The 18,130-nt window shown below is 41.9% G+C and overlaps 1 protein-coding gene across 1 annotated transcript; it reads left to right on the top strand.

Annotated features, from left to right (window-relative positions):
- Positions 1-992: 992 nt before the first annotated feature.
- HTR1E (5-hydroxytryptamine receptor 1E) lies at positions 993-17,132 on the top strand. Its single transcript, XM_058020559.1, has 2 exons — positions 993-1,066; positions 14,208-17,132. Exon 2 carries the CDS (start codon positions 14,386-14,388, stop codon positions 15,478-15,480), a length of 1,095 nt encoding a protein of 364 aa, XP_057876542.1. The 5' UTR covers positions 993-1,066; positions 14,208-14,385; the 3' UTR covers positions 15,481-17,132.
- The last annotated feature ends 998 nt before the right edge of the window (positions 17,133-18,130 follow it).

Raw genomic sequence — 18,130 nt, 5'->3', positions numbered from 1 at the left:
TTCCATTGGTTTTTGCTGTGAATTATTTTGACTAATTGGCCAATTACGGCCAAGCTGTGTTGGGGCTCTGGAAAGAGTCACAAGTTTTCATTATTATCTTTTTAGCCTTCTGTAAGTATCCTTTCTGTATTCTTTAGTATAGTTTAGTCTAGCATTCCTTAATATAATATAGTATCATAAAACAATAAATTAGCCTTCTGAGAACATGGAGTCAGATCCATCATTCATTCCTGCCACAGGGCACCCCACAAATACAATACAAGAGGATATAATCTCAAGATGTTCCGGGCTGATTCAGACTGGACTTTAGAAGGAATTTCGTCACAGAAAGGGTTGTTGACTTTGGAACAGGCTTCCTAGGAAAGTGGTGGAGTCATTGTCTCTGGAACTGCTTAAGCAAACACTGGACATGGCACTGAGTTCCATGGTCTAGCTGACATGGTGGTGTCCAGTCAAAAGTTGGACTGGATCTCAAAGGTCTTTTCTAACTTAACTGTTTTGCAGCTCAATGCTACCAAGGATGCTGCAGCTGAAGACAAAGGATAACAGGGGACAGCTGCTACATGTCAGAGTCTGCCTCTGAACCTCTCATGCCCTTCCTCAGTGTGTGCAGGTGGTGCAGAAACACCTCCCAGCAGAAAGTGCCCTGGACTTACTGATGAAGTCCTCAGCAGGACAGGACAAACAGAATGCCCTGGGCTCTGGGGTCAGTGTGCTGAGGAGATGTTCCAGCAGGGGTAGAGCGCTCCTGCAAAGGCCTATCAGAGTTCCACATTCCTTTGGACATACTCTCTTTTGGTGACTTCTGAATTGTAAATTCTGTATCATAAGTGGTACCATATAAGCCCAGAAATAAACCCAGATAGCAGCGACACAGAATCACAGCAGCTCCTTTTCTTTACCCAAAGTCTGCTCTGTTTCCTTGGTACAATGCCCTAGAGACTGCTATGTGAAGGAAGAATATTTACCCTGCACAAGTTTTGACAGAGGAGATTTGTTTCTGCCTGGTAGAGTCTTCAGGACCATCCTGTTCAGAATCTAACTCTGTCCAGTTAATGTCATCCAGGTTGGTATATGTTTGCTTTAGAGACAGAGAAGTGTTGCCCAGTGAGCAGTGTGCACATTTCACAAAGCAGGAGGGGTGTTGGGCCTGGCAGCCTGTTCAGAAAGGATTAAAGGTGTTGTCTGTGTGGATGCTGCCCAGCATCTCCCACTGCAGGTAATGCTGGGCTGGTATCAGCTGCAAAGCTGACAGAACCAAGGAAGTGAGACAGCAGCAGCTCTTCCCACGTGGGATGAGGAAGCCTCAAATGCTGTGAAAGAGTTGTTTCAGCCCCTTCTGGGGTGAACAGAGATCATGCAATGTCAGCTCCTTTCTTTTTGTTAGCTGGGGGGGGGGGGGCAGATGAGTCAGCACAGCTGTGGCATTCATGATTATAATCCAAAATGTCAAACTGATGAGGATCTTCAGGTCCATGGACTTTCTGTAAGTGTTTAAGGAATAACATACTGGTTGTTCAATTTCACAGTGACACTGTATGTACAAAACATACACAGTGCGCACATTTTTACTGCCTGTATGAGTGAGAAAATGTACGCTGCTTTAATGTTATAGAACTGATGAATTTTAAGACACTTTGCTATATTTACCTTTGATCCCACAATAAGTTCTACTCAAGCCTGTATATACCCAAGCTTCCTGAAGCAGGTGTCTTGTAAAGCAAAAGAGACAAACATCTTCTATTCCCTCATCTCCCCCTTCATTTCCGAGGCAGAATAAATCAAGGCTTTGCTTGTGCTGCTGATTAAAGTATTCTGGTTTATTCCATAAATTAATATTGTTCTTAGTGAGAAAAAAATATTTGAAATGCACAGAGTTGGTGTGACATATATTATGCCCTTAAAATCAGTCTTCTACCATTGAGAGAAGCACCTGGAGGAGCACTGAGGTGGAATTCTGGTTAATTCTTTTTTCCCATGACCCTGTCCTTGTTAGCATAATATTAATATATCTTAATTGTTTTGAGTGTGAACTGCTGCAGCAAAATCCAGCCCAGGGCAGGACAAATGGTCACATAAGCATTTTTCAGGTTAAAAGGGCTATGTTGTGCTGGTCATCATAGAATGTTATTAGCATAAACCACAGTCTTCTGTATTCAGTATAATCAATTCACTGAAGAAGGGGAAAGTATAAATTTGGTATAAACAGTTTGTAGTTGAAAAGCAGGGGCATTGCCCTTTTTATTCCTACATCACACACACCAATTCCTGCTACTTTAATGTATACTACTTTCAACAGACTTTGATTCATCATATTTTATTGCACATGCTAAAGGACAACTCAATCTTTGTAGTGAGTGAAATTTTGTAATTACTCCATATATGTGTTGTATCTGTGGGTTAATTTTAGTGTGCCTATGGTTTTTGACAGCAAATTATCACTAATTCATATAATGACATGTCTGAAACAGTTGACATTGAATAGTTTTCATAATGTTTTTTGCTTATTCTGTATTTACATGATGCTCCAGATAAGTAATTAAAGTGCCAGTCATGTGAGCTTATTTGCAACTAAAAGTCTCCAAAAGCAGACACGTAGTTTAATTATTCCTAGCAATTCACAAAAGTAAACATTTTAGCTTGGTTGTGTGTATTGCAAAGGTTTCAGGGAAAAAGTATATCTTCCTATGAAAGCTACAGCTAGACATGGCTATTGCTAAGGCCCTGAATTATGTAACTGCAGTGGCTATTTTATTTGGGAAACCAAAAAATTGTTTGTATGTGCTGTCAGCTCAGCTCATGGCTTCCACTACCAACAGCAAAGTTCTGGAAATAAAAGCAGGAACTCTTTTTCATGGGATTTTTCAGGATCTACCAACCACATTTAGCTGGAAATTTTTTTTCAAATCACAGCTCAGGACCCAACCCCTGGAGCATTTGCCCTAAGAATGCAATGCTAACAAGAGTTCAGTTCAAATACAAACTTATACGGCCATAAATGTACGGCAGCAGCTTTGGACCTTCTTCAACTGGAAAGCTGAGCGTGCATCAGGCCACCATGGAAGCCAGAGCTCAGCCAGTCTAATATCTGAATGTCTCTGCCTCAGCAGGGTTTGCACCCAGGGCTTGTACAAGAAGTGTTTTCTCATACTAAACACGAGTCTGTCCTTGACCTTTATGTGCTGTACAGCACATGTCAGTAATTCATTTCTCCTGTGCTTGCAGCGAGCGCACTGCCCAGATGGAAATCCCACGCTCACAGTGCCAGGCAGCAGGCTCGTGCCATCAGCCCAGTGCTTCTCTCCAACATGAGACATTTTCCTACATGATTAAGGACCCACAGCACCTTCTGCTACAATAAAACTATTTGTTCAGTCACAGAGAATATTCCTTTCAAAGCAAGTCTAGAGCCATTGTGTGAGTCATCTCCTTTATTTTATCAGTGCAAAATAGGGGGGATATTCACTAAGGCTTAATCTGAAATCTTTCTGCTCGCAATGGTAACTTTTCCATTGATTTCAAAGGATCTCAGATCAAGCCTCAAGAATTACTAAGTTTTAGTCTGTCAGATTTGTTCATTTGAGGCCTTTATGAATTGCAGAGCAGTTGTGTACAGAACCAAGTCATGTGGAGATTAAATAAACTCCATTGACATCAGTCTCCTGACACAGAATAGCAGCAAGAAACAAATATTGACTAGAAAAACAACGCATGTACAGTGACATTTAGCTTGTATAAAGTCATAGTCTCCACATAAATGCAAATAGCACCATTTCCCCAGAGCTGAATAAATGATATTCATTGGTAAATATTTGTGTGTCTTTGACATGTCTCTAAGCAGCAAGATGAGAAATTGAGATGGAAAATACATTCACAGGTGAGAATTCAGTGCAGATTTTTCTCAAAGTTTTTCTCTCAATGCATTTGGGAGACCTTGAAAAGCAGATGCTTCCCTTTCTACTTAGTCACTTAAATGCAAAGCATCAGAACTGCAACAGACCATAGCAGACTCTGCTCCTGTCAGTAGTTTCCTGACCCTGCCACTCATGCTGTGCTACATGGCAGGGCTCCAAGCCTGAGAACACTCCTCAGAAGAAACCCTAAAGCAGCTAATTAATTTAGGAGCTTCGTACCGATGCTCAGAAGGGATTTATGCACCAGGAAGCTATTATTTAACTATCTTTATAGGAGATATAAAGAGAGTAGGGAATTTTATGGACCAGGGTTTCAGTGACCTAAGCATCTTTAATAATGTAACACCTGTAGAAAGTACGTGCAGAAGCTTTATCCTCTGTATGAGGAGCAGCAGCACACCTCATCAGTGTGAGGAATGAGTGCTCAGGCTCTTCAGTTAGGAAAGAGAAGACTGGGAGCCCAAATCATTACAATAGAGGTCTTTAAAGCCGCAGGTGGCACAGGTAAGGTGGCTAGGTAGTAACTGTTCACCATAGAGAATGAGTCTTCCCTACAAAGTTGCACCCTTAGGATCATATTTAGGTTTGCTTCAAACCATAAAACAATGAAGATTAAATAGGATTTCAGGCACATGCCTAGAGATGATAAACCCACTTCATGGGCAGCTTACAGTGCTGCTGAATTTCTAGAACTGACTCAGCATTCAGCCAGCAGGAGCTGCAAAAAAAGTCAATCCAATTGTGTTTACATGGTCTCCTAGTCACAAACTGCATTTGCCTCCCCAGAGGTGCTAGCAAATGAGGCATTGGACTGTGCCTCCTGCCAGGCCTGCGCACAATATGTGAAGTATTAGGCTTGCAAACTGTGTTGGGATCTTCAACTCAAGGAAGTAAAAATAAGGATTATCAGCATGTAAGAAAACCCAACTGTTCCCACAGCAACTCTTTCAAGTTATATTGGACATAGACCTCTTATTCTCCTCCTCAATTTTTAAGATGTTCCAGTGAGGTTCTTTAATAGTTTCCAAATGTAACAGACTTCTTTCTAATGAAGGATTCTTTTTTAAAAATAGTTTTCCCGCATGAGATTTTGCTCCAGCAAAACAGTCATGGTTTACAACAATTTCACAAGCTCTGCATGATTTCTGTTCCAAAAGACCATGGGAGGAGAGTCATTACAAGGCAGTTTTGTTTCTAGTTACAAAACAGAATATTAGTTCAAAGGATACTAAACTTCAAAATAAGTAATTTTAAAAGTTACATAGAGGTCTATGGATCTGGAGTTACCTGGAGGTCTGGAGGTCTGTGGACAGTTCTTCCATTCTCCACATAAATGCAACCAGGGGAAGTCAAGAATGTTTTTTAAGAGTAAATATTATTCAAAATTAGTTTGAATAATGGATTTTCTTTTCTTTAGCCTATTCAAAAGGAGAAACAAAGATTTTTTACTTAGAGAGACTACACTGTTAGTGACCAAGGGGACACTGAAACATTTTGTCCCTGGTGCCAGTTTTTAAAGTAAGACTTTTTTCAGAAGAAATAGAGTGAACCCCTCTCTTTCTGAGTCCTCCAGCAACTTTTCTGTGGTTCTGTATTTCTTTCAAACACCAAGCAGCTATCTTTGCTATTCCCAGCTGAGAAACAGGGGATCACTTCAGCACCAGTTTTCCAGTGCCTTGACAGCGTGGTCTCTGCAGTGGGAATTACCGTGGTTTTGTTTGGAGTTTTTTAAGGTGAATGTGACTGCTGTTTATTTTGCTTTGCCAAAATGTTTCAGGGAGCTGTTATGGATGGATCTTCATCTTAGCTGCTGCCTGGCAGACTGAGTCGTGGGTGCAGGAAGAATTGCAGGTTTGGGGGATGGACTCACCTGCTCAGGACCTTTCAGATGTTGTGTGCCTTGACTTTATCATTAAACCTTACTAACCAGCTTCATGAATGTCTGTCCCTGGGCCACTCATCAGTGAAGCACCACCCAAGTGTTGTTTTCCTAAGGAGGGCTGTAAGTGCTGGTGATGGCACACACTTGTCTGCCCTCTCCCCTTACCAGTTACAGGGAGAGATCTCGCACAGTTTAGCTGCCAATGTCTGATAGCACATCCCATTATCCAAGCTGTCCTCCCACCTGTATTTCATCTGATTGCAGGTTTTAGTCATACAGTCAATGAAGAAATAGTCTGAATGGAAGGTCGAGCAGTAGGAGGAGGGATTGTGAAGGGCCCCAGGACCCGCCAATACCCAGCATCCATGCTCTTTCCTTTGTGCCTGCGCGCACCTTGCTGAGCCATTCAGCGGAACACAAGGGAAGAGCAGAGCAAAACAGCCAGGCCAAAAGCAGCAGTGGGCACTGGCAGCAGCGCAAAACCCTGGACAAATGTCATCCCTTGCCATAACCACCTGCTCCATAGCCAGTGATTTGGGTCTGTCACCAGATCTTTGAGGTTTTCATGTTTTCCTGAGGCATGAATAGATCCATAGCAGGGATTGATGACATGGTCAACTTCATAAAACAGCAGAGGCTAAAAGAAAACTTAAAAGCTTTAAAAATTTACTTAGAGGAGAGGGAATTTTGGTGACACAGCATGTTGTAAAAATGTGTGTACAAACTGAAGTAGGACCTAAAATAGAGAGGAAAAGTCTTTTAGTAGTTAAAAACTTAGAAATATGAAGGTCAAGAAGCACAGTTTTAACCACAAGTTTTCTAAAACAAAAAATTAATCAGAGAATAATGTCTCTGTGAGAGTGACTGCTAAGCATGAAGGTTGCAAGTGTCAATAACAGGTACAGATTGTTTTATTACAGAATATTTTTCTTTCCAGATGAGAGGTTAAGTCTGTAGGTTATGTGTCTTCCGGGCCTGGTTATTTACTAGACTGGAATATCACCAGGGATCAAGAGTACTTTTGCACTGAGAAAAGATCAGGTGGGAAGCACCGCTCTGGAGGCGTTAAATGCTGCTCTGGGGGAATCAAACAAGCTTGCTGCCTCTGTTAATATAGATGTCATGCATGTACCAGGGGAGAGCATGCCAGCTAAATTTAATCAGGTTAACTCCTGTAACAAGGCTGTCTAGCTGTGGGAATCAGGAACTCCATGACTGAGAATTTCCAGTTCTTATCTGGGTGAATTAACCCATTCAGCTCTCCATGCTAGTGTAACATGATGTTTCTGTACACAAGCTAGCTCATTTCAGCACTTCTACAAAAGCTGTCTGCAAAACAAATGGAGGCAAATCACATCATCTTTTCATTTTCTGTTCTTTCAGACACAGATTTATAGTGAAAGAAGGTTTCTATCTCCATAAATAATCTCTGGAGGAATAATAGGTACAGTATAGGGAGAAGTTCTTTCTGCCACAATGTGGTGGAAAAGGCAGCACTTACGTGTTTTAACAGTGTAGGGTTGTACAAAACTGATTACTATAAATTCTACCTCAAAAGATTTTGCAAGATCCAGCTACCCATGTCTCTTGGCTCTATGGTATGGGAAATTAGAACCTCTGGTGTCCATATGTTAAACATCTCAAGATATAAGGCAGGGCATGAAAAGGATATGGTGAAATGAACTACCAGGAATGAGCTGAAGTTTACACAGGTGTTTTGTGTAGTGTAAAACAAAAGAGACTTTTTATAAGTACAATGCTAAGGGTCTAAAGGGATGTGATAATGAGTTTTGAAGTTAGTTTTTTATTTGATAGTCCCTTGAAAGCAAATTATTATAAATTTAGAGTGTTATTTATTGCAAAATATTGCAAGTACAGTAGGGTGCTACTCTATTTTTTATGAGAAATCTGTGTGTATCACTACCCCCGAGAATTTTGTCTGATGAAAACCAGGATTCAATCTGTATTGAGCCCTAGTTTGTATCAGGTTGCAGCTCAGCAGCATCTTGCCATCTTTCACTGCCTCAGATTTACTAACTTTCATATTGAAAGTAGATAAAAATGAGTAATCATCTGTGAATGACAATTATACCACTGCTTGTGGGAGGGAGCATGGTTTGAAGATCATCACTAATTATTGTTTCTCATTTGCATGTGCCAAGATCTGCACCACAAAAGCTCACCTCTATAGTGTAATGCTGGTGGAATTATTTTTTTAAAAACCTGCAAAACTGCACCAAGGGTTTTTGGAGGCAGCACCTCCTCTCTCCCATCAGTTTTCCCGCAGGCTTCTAATTTGGGAAGGAAATCCTCCAGGCTGTCAAAGTTCAGTGGGAAGGAAAGTAAAGTCTGATATGCAAGTGGAGATCCCCTTTCTGATGCTGATGGAGTTGAAACATCATGGTCACACTGACATTTACCCTGGGCTCTTGAGCAAAAGAGACAGAGAGCAACATCACAATATAGAGTATACAGCGACAAGACACAAATAACAGTACCCAAGCACTGCTTTGCAGCTTGACACTTTAGCAACCTCCTAGACACAATTTAGTTTTCAGTGGAAAATAAGCAGTGCCACAAGGGCTTCTGCACACACACACAGCTGGCCTGCAAGAACACTTGGTTTTGCTCTTGCAAGAGGACAAGAGGACACAGACTCACCACCTCTTTGCCCTGGGGAGGTGATGGGTGGCTTCCAAAGCCATCAGGCTTGGGGCAGGCATCAACACAGCAGCACCAGAGTGCTGCATCCCTCTGTCCCCTGGGTCCTCTGCTGGCTGGGAATGACCCAGACCTCCCAGCCTCCCAACAATGGTGTCAGGTTTGACTCATGTGCTCTGGTCTGAGAACAGGTTGGGTTATTGCCCTGATTATGGCTGTGGTTGAGTAAGGCATACTCACTTTTTCCCTTGTTATCTCTTCTTCCTCTTCTTGTCCTTTTTACTAGACTTGACACTCCCTTTCTCCATCTCAGCCTGCTCCCAAAAGAACAACTGGCCAAATCACTTCCTCTCCATCCATCCCAGTTTTGCAGCAAGCAGTGAAATCTGGTTTCTGATAGAATTGATATAGGCATGCTCAGCTTTATATGTGATTACTATTGGAGCAACTGAGGTGCTGTGGGTTTTGCAAGGCTGTGCTCCCAAAAAGCCCTCAGTGCTCCCCTCCACTCTTCTGTGAATTTCAACCACTTCTCATGTAACTCCACTTGCAAAACCTAGCCATCCCTTGGGGCATCATCTGTGACTTGTGTCAGATGCCTGTGCTGGCACCTGCCACATCCAGCACGTTCTCTGCTGTGCCCAGCAGGGTCCCCAGTGCTGCCCACTCAGCCCATCCTCTCTGGCCAGACTGAAGCACAGATCTACATTACACAAAGACAGGCTGCAGGCCACTACATCCTTGATTACAACATGCTGTGCTTTGTCTGTTTAGGACAGGGTCACTGCATGTATGAACATTAGTAGGATGCCCACAGATGCAAACTCACAGCTCTGCCTCCACACACCTTGCTTGCTGCTGAGTCCTTCCAAACTGTCTTTCCATCATGCTGCCTGTTTCAGTGGTGTGCACAGGGTTGATCTTAACTTGAAGGTCAATTCTATAGGTCAACTCATACAAATTTCACATTAATTTCATTCCTAGCCTCATCCAGTCTGTGTAGGAAAAGGTTGCATCCCTAAATCTATGGCCCCATAATGCAGCTACAAATTCCTCAGACACGTTCTTGTAAAATTTGGGGTTTCACACAAAAATAGCCATTTCCTTTATTGTCCTTCCCTGGTTTGTGCTTCTGTAAGGCAACCCCAATGCAGCTTTTATTCTAATAGTTTGCTTTCATTTTGCCTACAACTGGCACCAAAATCTCATGCTGTGGCTGTGAATATGAGCTGCTTGGTGACAACAAGATTTTGTTTTGCTGACAATTTTGCCACAGGTTGGTGTGATTCTGACCATCTCCATATTCTCAGCTTTTGCATGCTGCTTTTCCACATAAAGCGTGTTACAAACAGCATCAGTGCCTGTATAAATACATAACATGACCTCTGCAGCACTGACATCCTTAGAAACCCAAAGCAACACCAGCATGCCAGGATACAATACTTAGTATTTGGAAACTTATAATCTTCAGTCAAACTCAGCTTATCATTTGCTTACCAAGGAGCCATGAAATCCAAGATTTGTTGACTCTACAAAAGCAACACTAGAAAGTTGCAAGTGAAAGGCCTGAATTTCAGGGCTTTGTAAATAAAATTGGAAGAGAAAATCTCTTTGAAGGAAGAGCACTGAAAGTTTAACATCTTTTCATAGTTTGAAATATTAGCATTATCATAAATGTGCTGTCATATTTTCCATAAACTGTCTCACAAATCATGGCACAGATTCTTGACCTTCATAGCTCCAATCATGGAACTATTGAAGGTGAAAAGCACTCAGACCAATTCAGATTTTAACAGAGTCAAAGTGATTTATTGCTGTCTAGGGCACAAAGGTGTAGCAGTCATAGAGTGCAATAATTGCTTAGAGGAAATGTAAAACCATGAATGCAAAGGAACCAACCTGCCTTGTACACACACGTGTGCAATGCCAGTTGCACTTGTTTCCTCCAAGTGATATTATTCCATTTGTTATGAAATGGTGCAAAGTTTAGTGGCCAAGAAGTGGGAGTCAGTCCAGCAGAAATTCAGAGTACTCTGCTACACTGTGCTCCTCTGCTGACAAGAGAGAGATTTTTTTTTTTTTTTTTTGGCAAGAAGAGACATGGGCATTGCCACCTCACAGCCTCAAGTTGTCCAGTTCCTTTTAAGGAACAGTTAATCAAAGTCTTTCCCCTTTCTTCCTCCTAAACAGCACTCAAAGCCATTACCAATAATCAGCTACATGAAACATGATTGATTCCCATTTGGAGGAAGCCAGATGAGTTTCTTGCATCAAATGTGGGAAATTAGTCCGTGTGTGTAAAATCCTCTCTGTAGGAAATGACTGACAGCCTAAAGTGATACAGCTGCAAAACATAAACACAGCAGTGCTTTTAGTGAGAGCACTTTAGATAACTGTTATTAATGTCCCTTCCAAGATGTCACTTAGAAAACCACAATCAATTACTATAGTGATAGCAATACTATATATAGCAATTGTATGCAAGTGATGGAGATGCTGGAAACCAGCTATTATTGCTTAGACAGAGTAAAATTCTCCTTGTTAACACTCATGTTATAACCACAAACACACCTGCATTTTTAAAAGATTGATGATAAGTAGCATTTAAATCCTGCCCTCCTAGCAAGGTCAGTCAGTGGCTTCTCTTTGTAAATCACTTCCCAGTTTAAAACATCATTTCTTTCCTGGGCCAAAGTACTCTCTATGTGTGTCTTCTTATTCAGAACTAGAGGGAAGTCAGTTGGACAAGCAAGGCCAATGGGAGAGTGGCTGGGGAGGAGGCACTGGAGGAGAGTGGACCTGAGCCCTGGCTGAGCCCCAGGAGGCAGTGCTGGGATGGCACCAGCAGCTCAGGAGAGCCTCAGGCTGCCCTGGCACAGGAGCTGAGCTGGGAGGTGAACAGCCAGGGCCACAGTCAACTAATTATAGTTATAATGGCTGTGTGTATCCTCATCATGTGGGTAAGGGAGGACAAGAGACACAAATTTAATCTGTAGAAGAAACCTTCAGCCCTCAAAAGCTGAAATTACTTTTCAGCATTTAAATATACTTCTCTAATAATACTGGTTTAGTGCTCTTATGTGGTATTTATGTTGTCTGAATTGCTAAGGGCTCACCTCCCATGAGGAACACAGGAATTAAAACTGAATTAACTCTCCAGTGATGGGTTTGGATTACTGTGAGCTTGTGGGGTCTGAGGTACCTGCAGGCAGGCTTGATGCTTTGTTTTATATTTTTCCCTGTCTTCAATTATTGCAGTGATTTTCAGGCAAAAAAAGTTGGCCCTCCTGAGCAGTAGCAGACTTGTAAAGCCAAACTCCCCTGTGTTATCAGTGGTATCCTTTGTCCTAAAGGAAACCTGATGTTTGGATCTGATTAATTTTGTTTAAATACAAGTTAATTAAGGAAAGCAAAAATTTATTTTTCAGAGTATCCTTGAGGTACAGGGAGCAGGTAGAGCACTGAAAGGATTTTCCTTGGGATACATCAGTGTAGGCCATCTGTGGGGAGAACCACAGCAATTCAGGTCTTACTGGATTAAACCTGTATATAGGCAGAGAAAGTGGTGGGAACCACACAGGGTGGGGGGATGTCCCAGGGCCATGAAACTTCAGGGCCCCAGAGGAGTGAAGGACAAGCAGAAAGAAGTGCTGCTTACATCAAGAAGAATCACAAGATCCCCTGTGTGTGTGCAACAGATCAACAAGTGGTTGTGGAGGAGATGTGAATTCCATGGTGTCTTCCCAGTATCCTTGAGTGTGGGCTGGGGTACATTCACTGAATGATAGTGCTGAGGAAAGGATGTGGATTACAGCTGGGTTTGGTCTGTGCTCCAGGTGTGCAGAGAGGGAGAGAAAGCCTCTTTGTTTCATCCTCTGATTAAAGCATCAGACATAATGAGGGTGTAAACTAAGGAAACGAGAATCTGGCTTGACAGAAAAGACTCCCATGAACAATTTATGAAGAAGGTTTGAGCTGATATTTTGGCTTTAGGCCTAAACAATCAAATTGACATTTCCGTGTGTGGTAGCCACATGAATACTGATGGATGGATTTCCATCTGACTTCTCTAGTGAATTTTCAATAAGCAGGCCTAATATTTCCTCCAAGGCTATTTGTAGTTTAAAGCTGCTTAAAGTAGTTTCTGAAGAATGGAGAATACTTTGGGGGGAAGGCAGTTCTGCTGTTCCTTGAGCAGAATTAAAATTTACATTTTGCTAACCCAGAGACTACAGCAGTCCGGATCTGCTTTTCTAGAGCCTATCCACAAATGGAAGTTTTTATCTAAAGTCTCTATTTTTAATTTTTCCTCATTCAGCTCTTTCTGAAATGGCACTCCAGTTTCTGAAGAAGAGCATATGTACACAAAGCTAAGCAGTCAACTAGCTTTAAATGCATAATTCCTCATTCAATTCCTTAATTCCTCATTAGCTTGCATGTGCAAACTCAGAGCCTAATCCAACTCCCACTGGTATCAGTGAGAATGGGTTTTACCTCTCAGATTTAGCCATCTAAAAACCAGGCATGTATTCTAAATGCAACTGTGGAGGAGCCGCTTGTAGTGAAAACAGAGAAAGATCGGCATTTCCAGGATATGATTCATAGCATCTTCCTTGAGGGTTGTACTGAGAGGGGACAAGTGTATTTCCAGCAGCCGCTCTCTTTTCCCCCTGCTTGTAAAGGGAGCCTGTACAACTAACCTGGAAGCCTCCTTACTCTGATAAATGAAGCCAGGGAAAGAAATCTTTCTGTTTATTTCAGTGGATAAGGATTCTGACTTTCAGTTTTCCACATCCTTTATCCCAAGATAAATTACAAATGAGTAAGCAAGGTCCCAGAGGTCATCCCAAACTGCATCTCATGGACTGTTAACTCTGGCTTCAGTTAGCATTTGGGATGTATTGAAAAGACATGTGAACTTCTGAAACAAAATTAAACTTTTTGTTAATTGTTGTTCCTTGCATCACGCTGGACTCCCTGACAGGGAGCACAATTAGATGGAAATCTCAAAGCAGTGGCAGAAGCTTTTTGTCTGTCTCCTCTAAAGACACTCACAGTGGGATATGTGAAATGTCAGGAATAATTAGACAAAACTATATGAGCTCCTAGCAACACTGATGTGCTGTGTAAAACCAAGCATTTGCCATAAAGCTTTAAACATTGTTGAAAACCTGCATGATAAAAGTAACCCGAATAATTTTTAAGTACCATTTCTAATATATTAATACAGACATGGATATGAAAAAGCAGAATAGAAAGGTATGAAATGCTGGCATGTCTTTACTCAGGTAGGCTGCTCTGCTGCTTTTTTTCCAAAGGTGATATATAAAAGTAATTGATGCTGCTCATATAGCAATTAAAACGAAGAGGCAAATTCCCTCAGCTCTTCATCTGCTGGAGTGTATTTTAACAAGCAGGAAAAGGGCTAGCTCCTGGTATCAGTATCACAAAGGTCACAGTCATGTTTGTGAAAAGGGACCTGTGGAGGTCCCTTAGTCCAGCCTCCTACTTTAAGTAAAATCTCCAAAATGAAGAAGGAATAGCCATTTCACATCAGCAGGAAATCTGGCCCAAATTGCCCTTTAGAGAAGAAAAAAAAAATGAACCATGAATGCAGAGAAAAAGCAAGAGAAGAGAAAGGAAAACAGACCAAAATTTTATTTGAGATGACAATATTAGAAATGCAAAACTTTTTTACCAAATGGTGGGATTATCCTAGATTGACTAACAGATGTGTTTTTATCTTCTAGGAAAACAATGAACAATTAATTTCTTCTTTCCAGGAAGAAATCTGGAAGCTTTTTTGCTGCTCCATTGAATATGGGATTATAAAAATTTTTAAAATTGCACATAGAGCATCTCTTTCAAATGGATAACTTCTGAACCTGGAACTCTTCATTACCAACTTCTTGCATCCTGGAGGGGAAAATGAATTTCACAAATTGCACCACTGAAGCCAGTGAGGCTGCAAAGCCAAAGACAGTAACTGAAAAGATGCTCGTTACCCTGACCTTGGCCACAATCACAACCTTGACTATGCTGCTGAATTCTGCTGTAATTGCAGCAATCTCCACAACCAAGAAGCTCCACCAGCCGGCAAATTATCTCATATGTTCACTGGCTGTGACAGATCTCCTTGTTGCTGTTCTCGTCATGCCCTTGAGCATCACTTACATAATGATGGATAAATGGACTCTGGGGTACTTCATCTGTGAGATCTGGCTCAGTGTGGACATGACCTGCTGCACGTGCTCAATCCTTCATCTGTGCGTCATCGCGCTGGACAGGTACTGGGCCATCACAGACGCCATCGAGTACGCCAGGAAGAGAACGGCAAAAAGGGCCGGGCTGATGATAGTCACCGTGTGGACCATCTCCGTTTTCATATCAATGCCTCCCCTGTTTTGGAGAAACCACCACAGCGTCAGTATTCCCAGCGAGTGCCGCATTCAGCACGACCACGTCATCTACACTATTTATTCCACGTTCGGGGCATTTTACATCCCCTTGACTTTGATCCTGATCCTGTACTACAGAATTTACCACGCTGCAAAGAGCCTTTACCAGAAGCGGGGTTCAAGCCGCCACCTCAGCAACAGGAGCACCGACAGCCAGAACTCTTTTGCCAGCTGCAAGCTCACACAGACGTTCTGCGTCTCGGACTTCTCCACGTCTGACCCAACCACAGAGTTTGATAAAATCAACGCATCCGTGAGGATCCCTCCTTTTGAGAATGACATGGACCCGGCTGGAGACCGGCAGCAGATCTCCACGACACGAGAACGAAAGGCTGCTCGCATCTTGGGGCTGATTTTAGGTGCTTTCATTTTGTCCTGGTTGCCCTTTTTCATCAAGGAGCTGCTTGTGGGCCTCCACATTTGCACTGTCTCTCCAGAAGTAGCAGACTTCTTGACCTGGCTTGGGTATGTCAACTCGCTCATCAACCCTTTGCTGTACACGAGCTTTAACGAGGATTTCAAGCTGGCCTTTAGAAAGCTCATCAGGTGTCGAGAGCATACTTAAAAGTACTGAGAGATGATGATGCTGGCATGACTCCTGGCCTTAAAAATGAGCAAAATGATTTGACTCTGCCACTGTTTCCCTTGATAAAGGGGATTTTTGTGTTTGCCTATCTTCTTGACTGTTCTTCAGCCTGTAATTCATTATGCCATTTTTTAATCTCTAGTGAAATTCATAGTAAAAGGTTTGAAATAAATTTATTCTACAAAGGAAAAGATTTTTTAGAAATGCAACAACAAAAAATATCACTAGTATTAGGTACTCATGTCTCTAAGACATTTTGTGTAATCAGTGATTCAAGAAGAAAACAACCAAATTCACTTTTATACTTTTTCCATTTAAGAATCAAACATTGAAATTATGTACTGTATGAACTAAACCCCATAAATACATATTCAAAAATTAATAAACACTTCATGATCATGACAGTTAAACAGCACCTCTTTACTACGGCGTTGTGAAAAAGCTGTAACAGCCATTTAGGAGGAAAATTACCACCATTTCCACCTTGGGTTGAGGCAGAGTAAACTATTCCTTTTTTCAGAAATACACTCCCAAAACAGAAAGCAAGTTCAGTTCATTGCATCTAGAAATGATCCCATTTCATAACCCAAAAGCATTTTTTAAAGTGTCTCTCTTTGTGTAATATTCCAGATTTACATTCAAGGTATTGGGCAGACAGTTGTGAGATTGTTTGGCAATTGAGAGGATGCAGCTAGCAAGTGTCATACTTGTGAAACTAACTGCACATCTGAGCAGTCACACTTCCAATACCACTAATCCTATTTCTTCAGGCCTTGTGCCTCAGTCAGTTCTGGGGTGATATTTTTCACTTGTGCCACACTTCACCTGAATGTTGTGGTGCACAACCCCAAGGATCTATGGATCTTACCCCCATCAACTCAGACAACTGGATATCTTCTCAGCAGGCCAGCTACATACAGAAATTCAAAAACATCAGTTAAACCTAATTATTCCTGAATATCAGGAAAAAAATTCAGTAAAATAATTTATTTTAAATAGCAGTCTGCACATATGCCTTGTTCTCATCTCAGAATTTCCTATGGCCGTCTTGCCCACCTAACCTATGGTCAGGTGCTCTGGTAGGATTTCTTGCTCTGGGAGTCCTTCACAGACCTACTTCCCTTGTCCTGAGAGTCAAAAAGTCCTTTGTATCCTATCTTTTCTGCTTATGGAAGTTAAAATTTTCTGATTCAAATTAATTGTGGAAATCAGTCTGGGAAGAGGCAAAATCAAAGCTGAGAATTTGGTATTGTCCATTTGAAACTCCTAAGCATGATTTAAATATTTATTACCACCTTGCACCCTTTTCTTCCCTGTCTATTTTTCTGGACGAATTCTTTTTGAATTACACCAATACACAACAAAGGCAACACCACTTATGTCAACCTGACATCCAATAAATGTGAAAACTATAGTATGGTGGCTCCAAATCCATCAAAACAAATACTAGAGGTAGCAAAAGTGTTGTAACAGCACTGGAAGCCATCTCTGAAAAATGTTTTGGAAATTTACAAGATGACAACCATTTTTCTTATCAAGAGTCAAGGAAGTGTAAGTAATATGTGGGTAATAAACTGCAAATGGAACTGGGAAATGACATCCTTATTGGTGAGAGAAAGCATTTGGCTGGAAAGCTGAGTGCAAACCAAGTCTGAAGGTGACAAAAGGGTGACCTGCTGCTTACCCACATGCAGTGGGACTCTTCTTCCAGGATTCCCTGCCCGAGTTTGAGGTCCAACTCCAGCTATTCTTCTGAAGCTACTGTTGCAGTTGCCTCCAGCAGATACCTTTGGATTCCCTACTAGCAAACACTAATACCTAAAAAGAGAGGAAATTTATCTCAGCCACTAAAAATTTCTTTTAGTGAGGAAGCACAGACATCCATTGTGGTTTTTCCTTTTTGCAGCTTGTTGGAGGTGGAAATTGTTGATTGGAATCAGGGAAGTGTGTCCTGACCCTGCCTGTCAACAAAGCTTCCAAAACAGTTCCCCAGGGTTGATATGCTACTAAGAAAAAAGAAAACCAACAAACAAAAAAACAAACAAACAAACCAACCACCCTGGAAATTAAAATAAAAATGTGGTATTTGTAAGAAGTGCTGCAGCATATTTTTTTTTCTTTCAGAAAGAACAACCGAATTTATTATTAAAGAACAAGGATTCAGCACAATTTCTGAATTTCAGAGAAAACAGGACATACAAGCAGTTATGGCTAGAAGAGAGTAGATTTTGGTGTCCCTTAGGTGCACAAGGGTGCCCAGCTGCTGTGATGACCAGAAAGGGAAGAGTGAAAGTGCAAGACTGCCCCAGCAGACTGTCTGAGCCACCCCAAGGAGCTCAGCTGAGGCAGAAGCTGCACCCAGCCAGGTTCTTTGGGGCTGTCTCTGGCTCACCTGTGGGGTGGGTGGGCTGCACAGGGCTCTTTGCTAGGAGAAGGAAAGGGGTGGGAGTGACAGTGCTGGTGAAAGGTGTTTCAGAGGGGAAAACCAACAAAATGAGAGATGGTTCCAGCTCTGACTGCTGCTCCTAAGGGCACACAGAATAATTTAGCTCAGATGGGACCTCTGGAGGCCAGCTAGTCCAAGCCCCCTACAAACAGCAAACCTCAAATTGGGACCAGCCTCACAGCT

The sequence above is a fragment of the Melospiza georgiana genome, chromosome 3 (genome assembly GCF_028018845.1).
Source record: "Melospiza georgiana isolate bMelGeo1 chromosome 3, bMelGeo1.pri, whole genome shotgun sequence".
NCBI lineage: Eukaryota > Metazoa > Chordata > Aves > Passeriformes > Passerellidae > Melospiza > Melospiza georgiana.
This window is presented reverse-complemented; position numbering and strand designations above follow the sequence as displayed.

What these genes read in the sequence shown, in the direction of transcription:
- HTR1E (XM_058020559.1), top strand. Translation starts at nt 14,386, where the DNA reads ATGAATTTCACAAATTGCACCACTGAAGCCAGTGAGGCTGCAAAGCCA.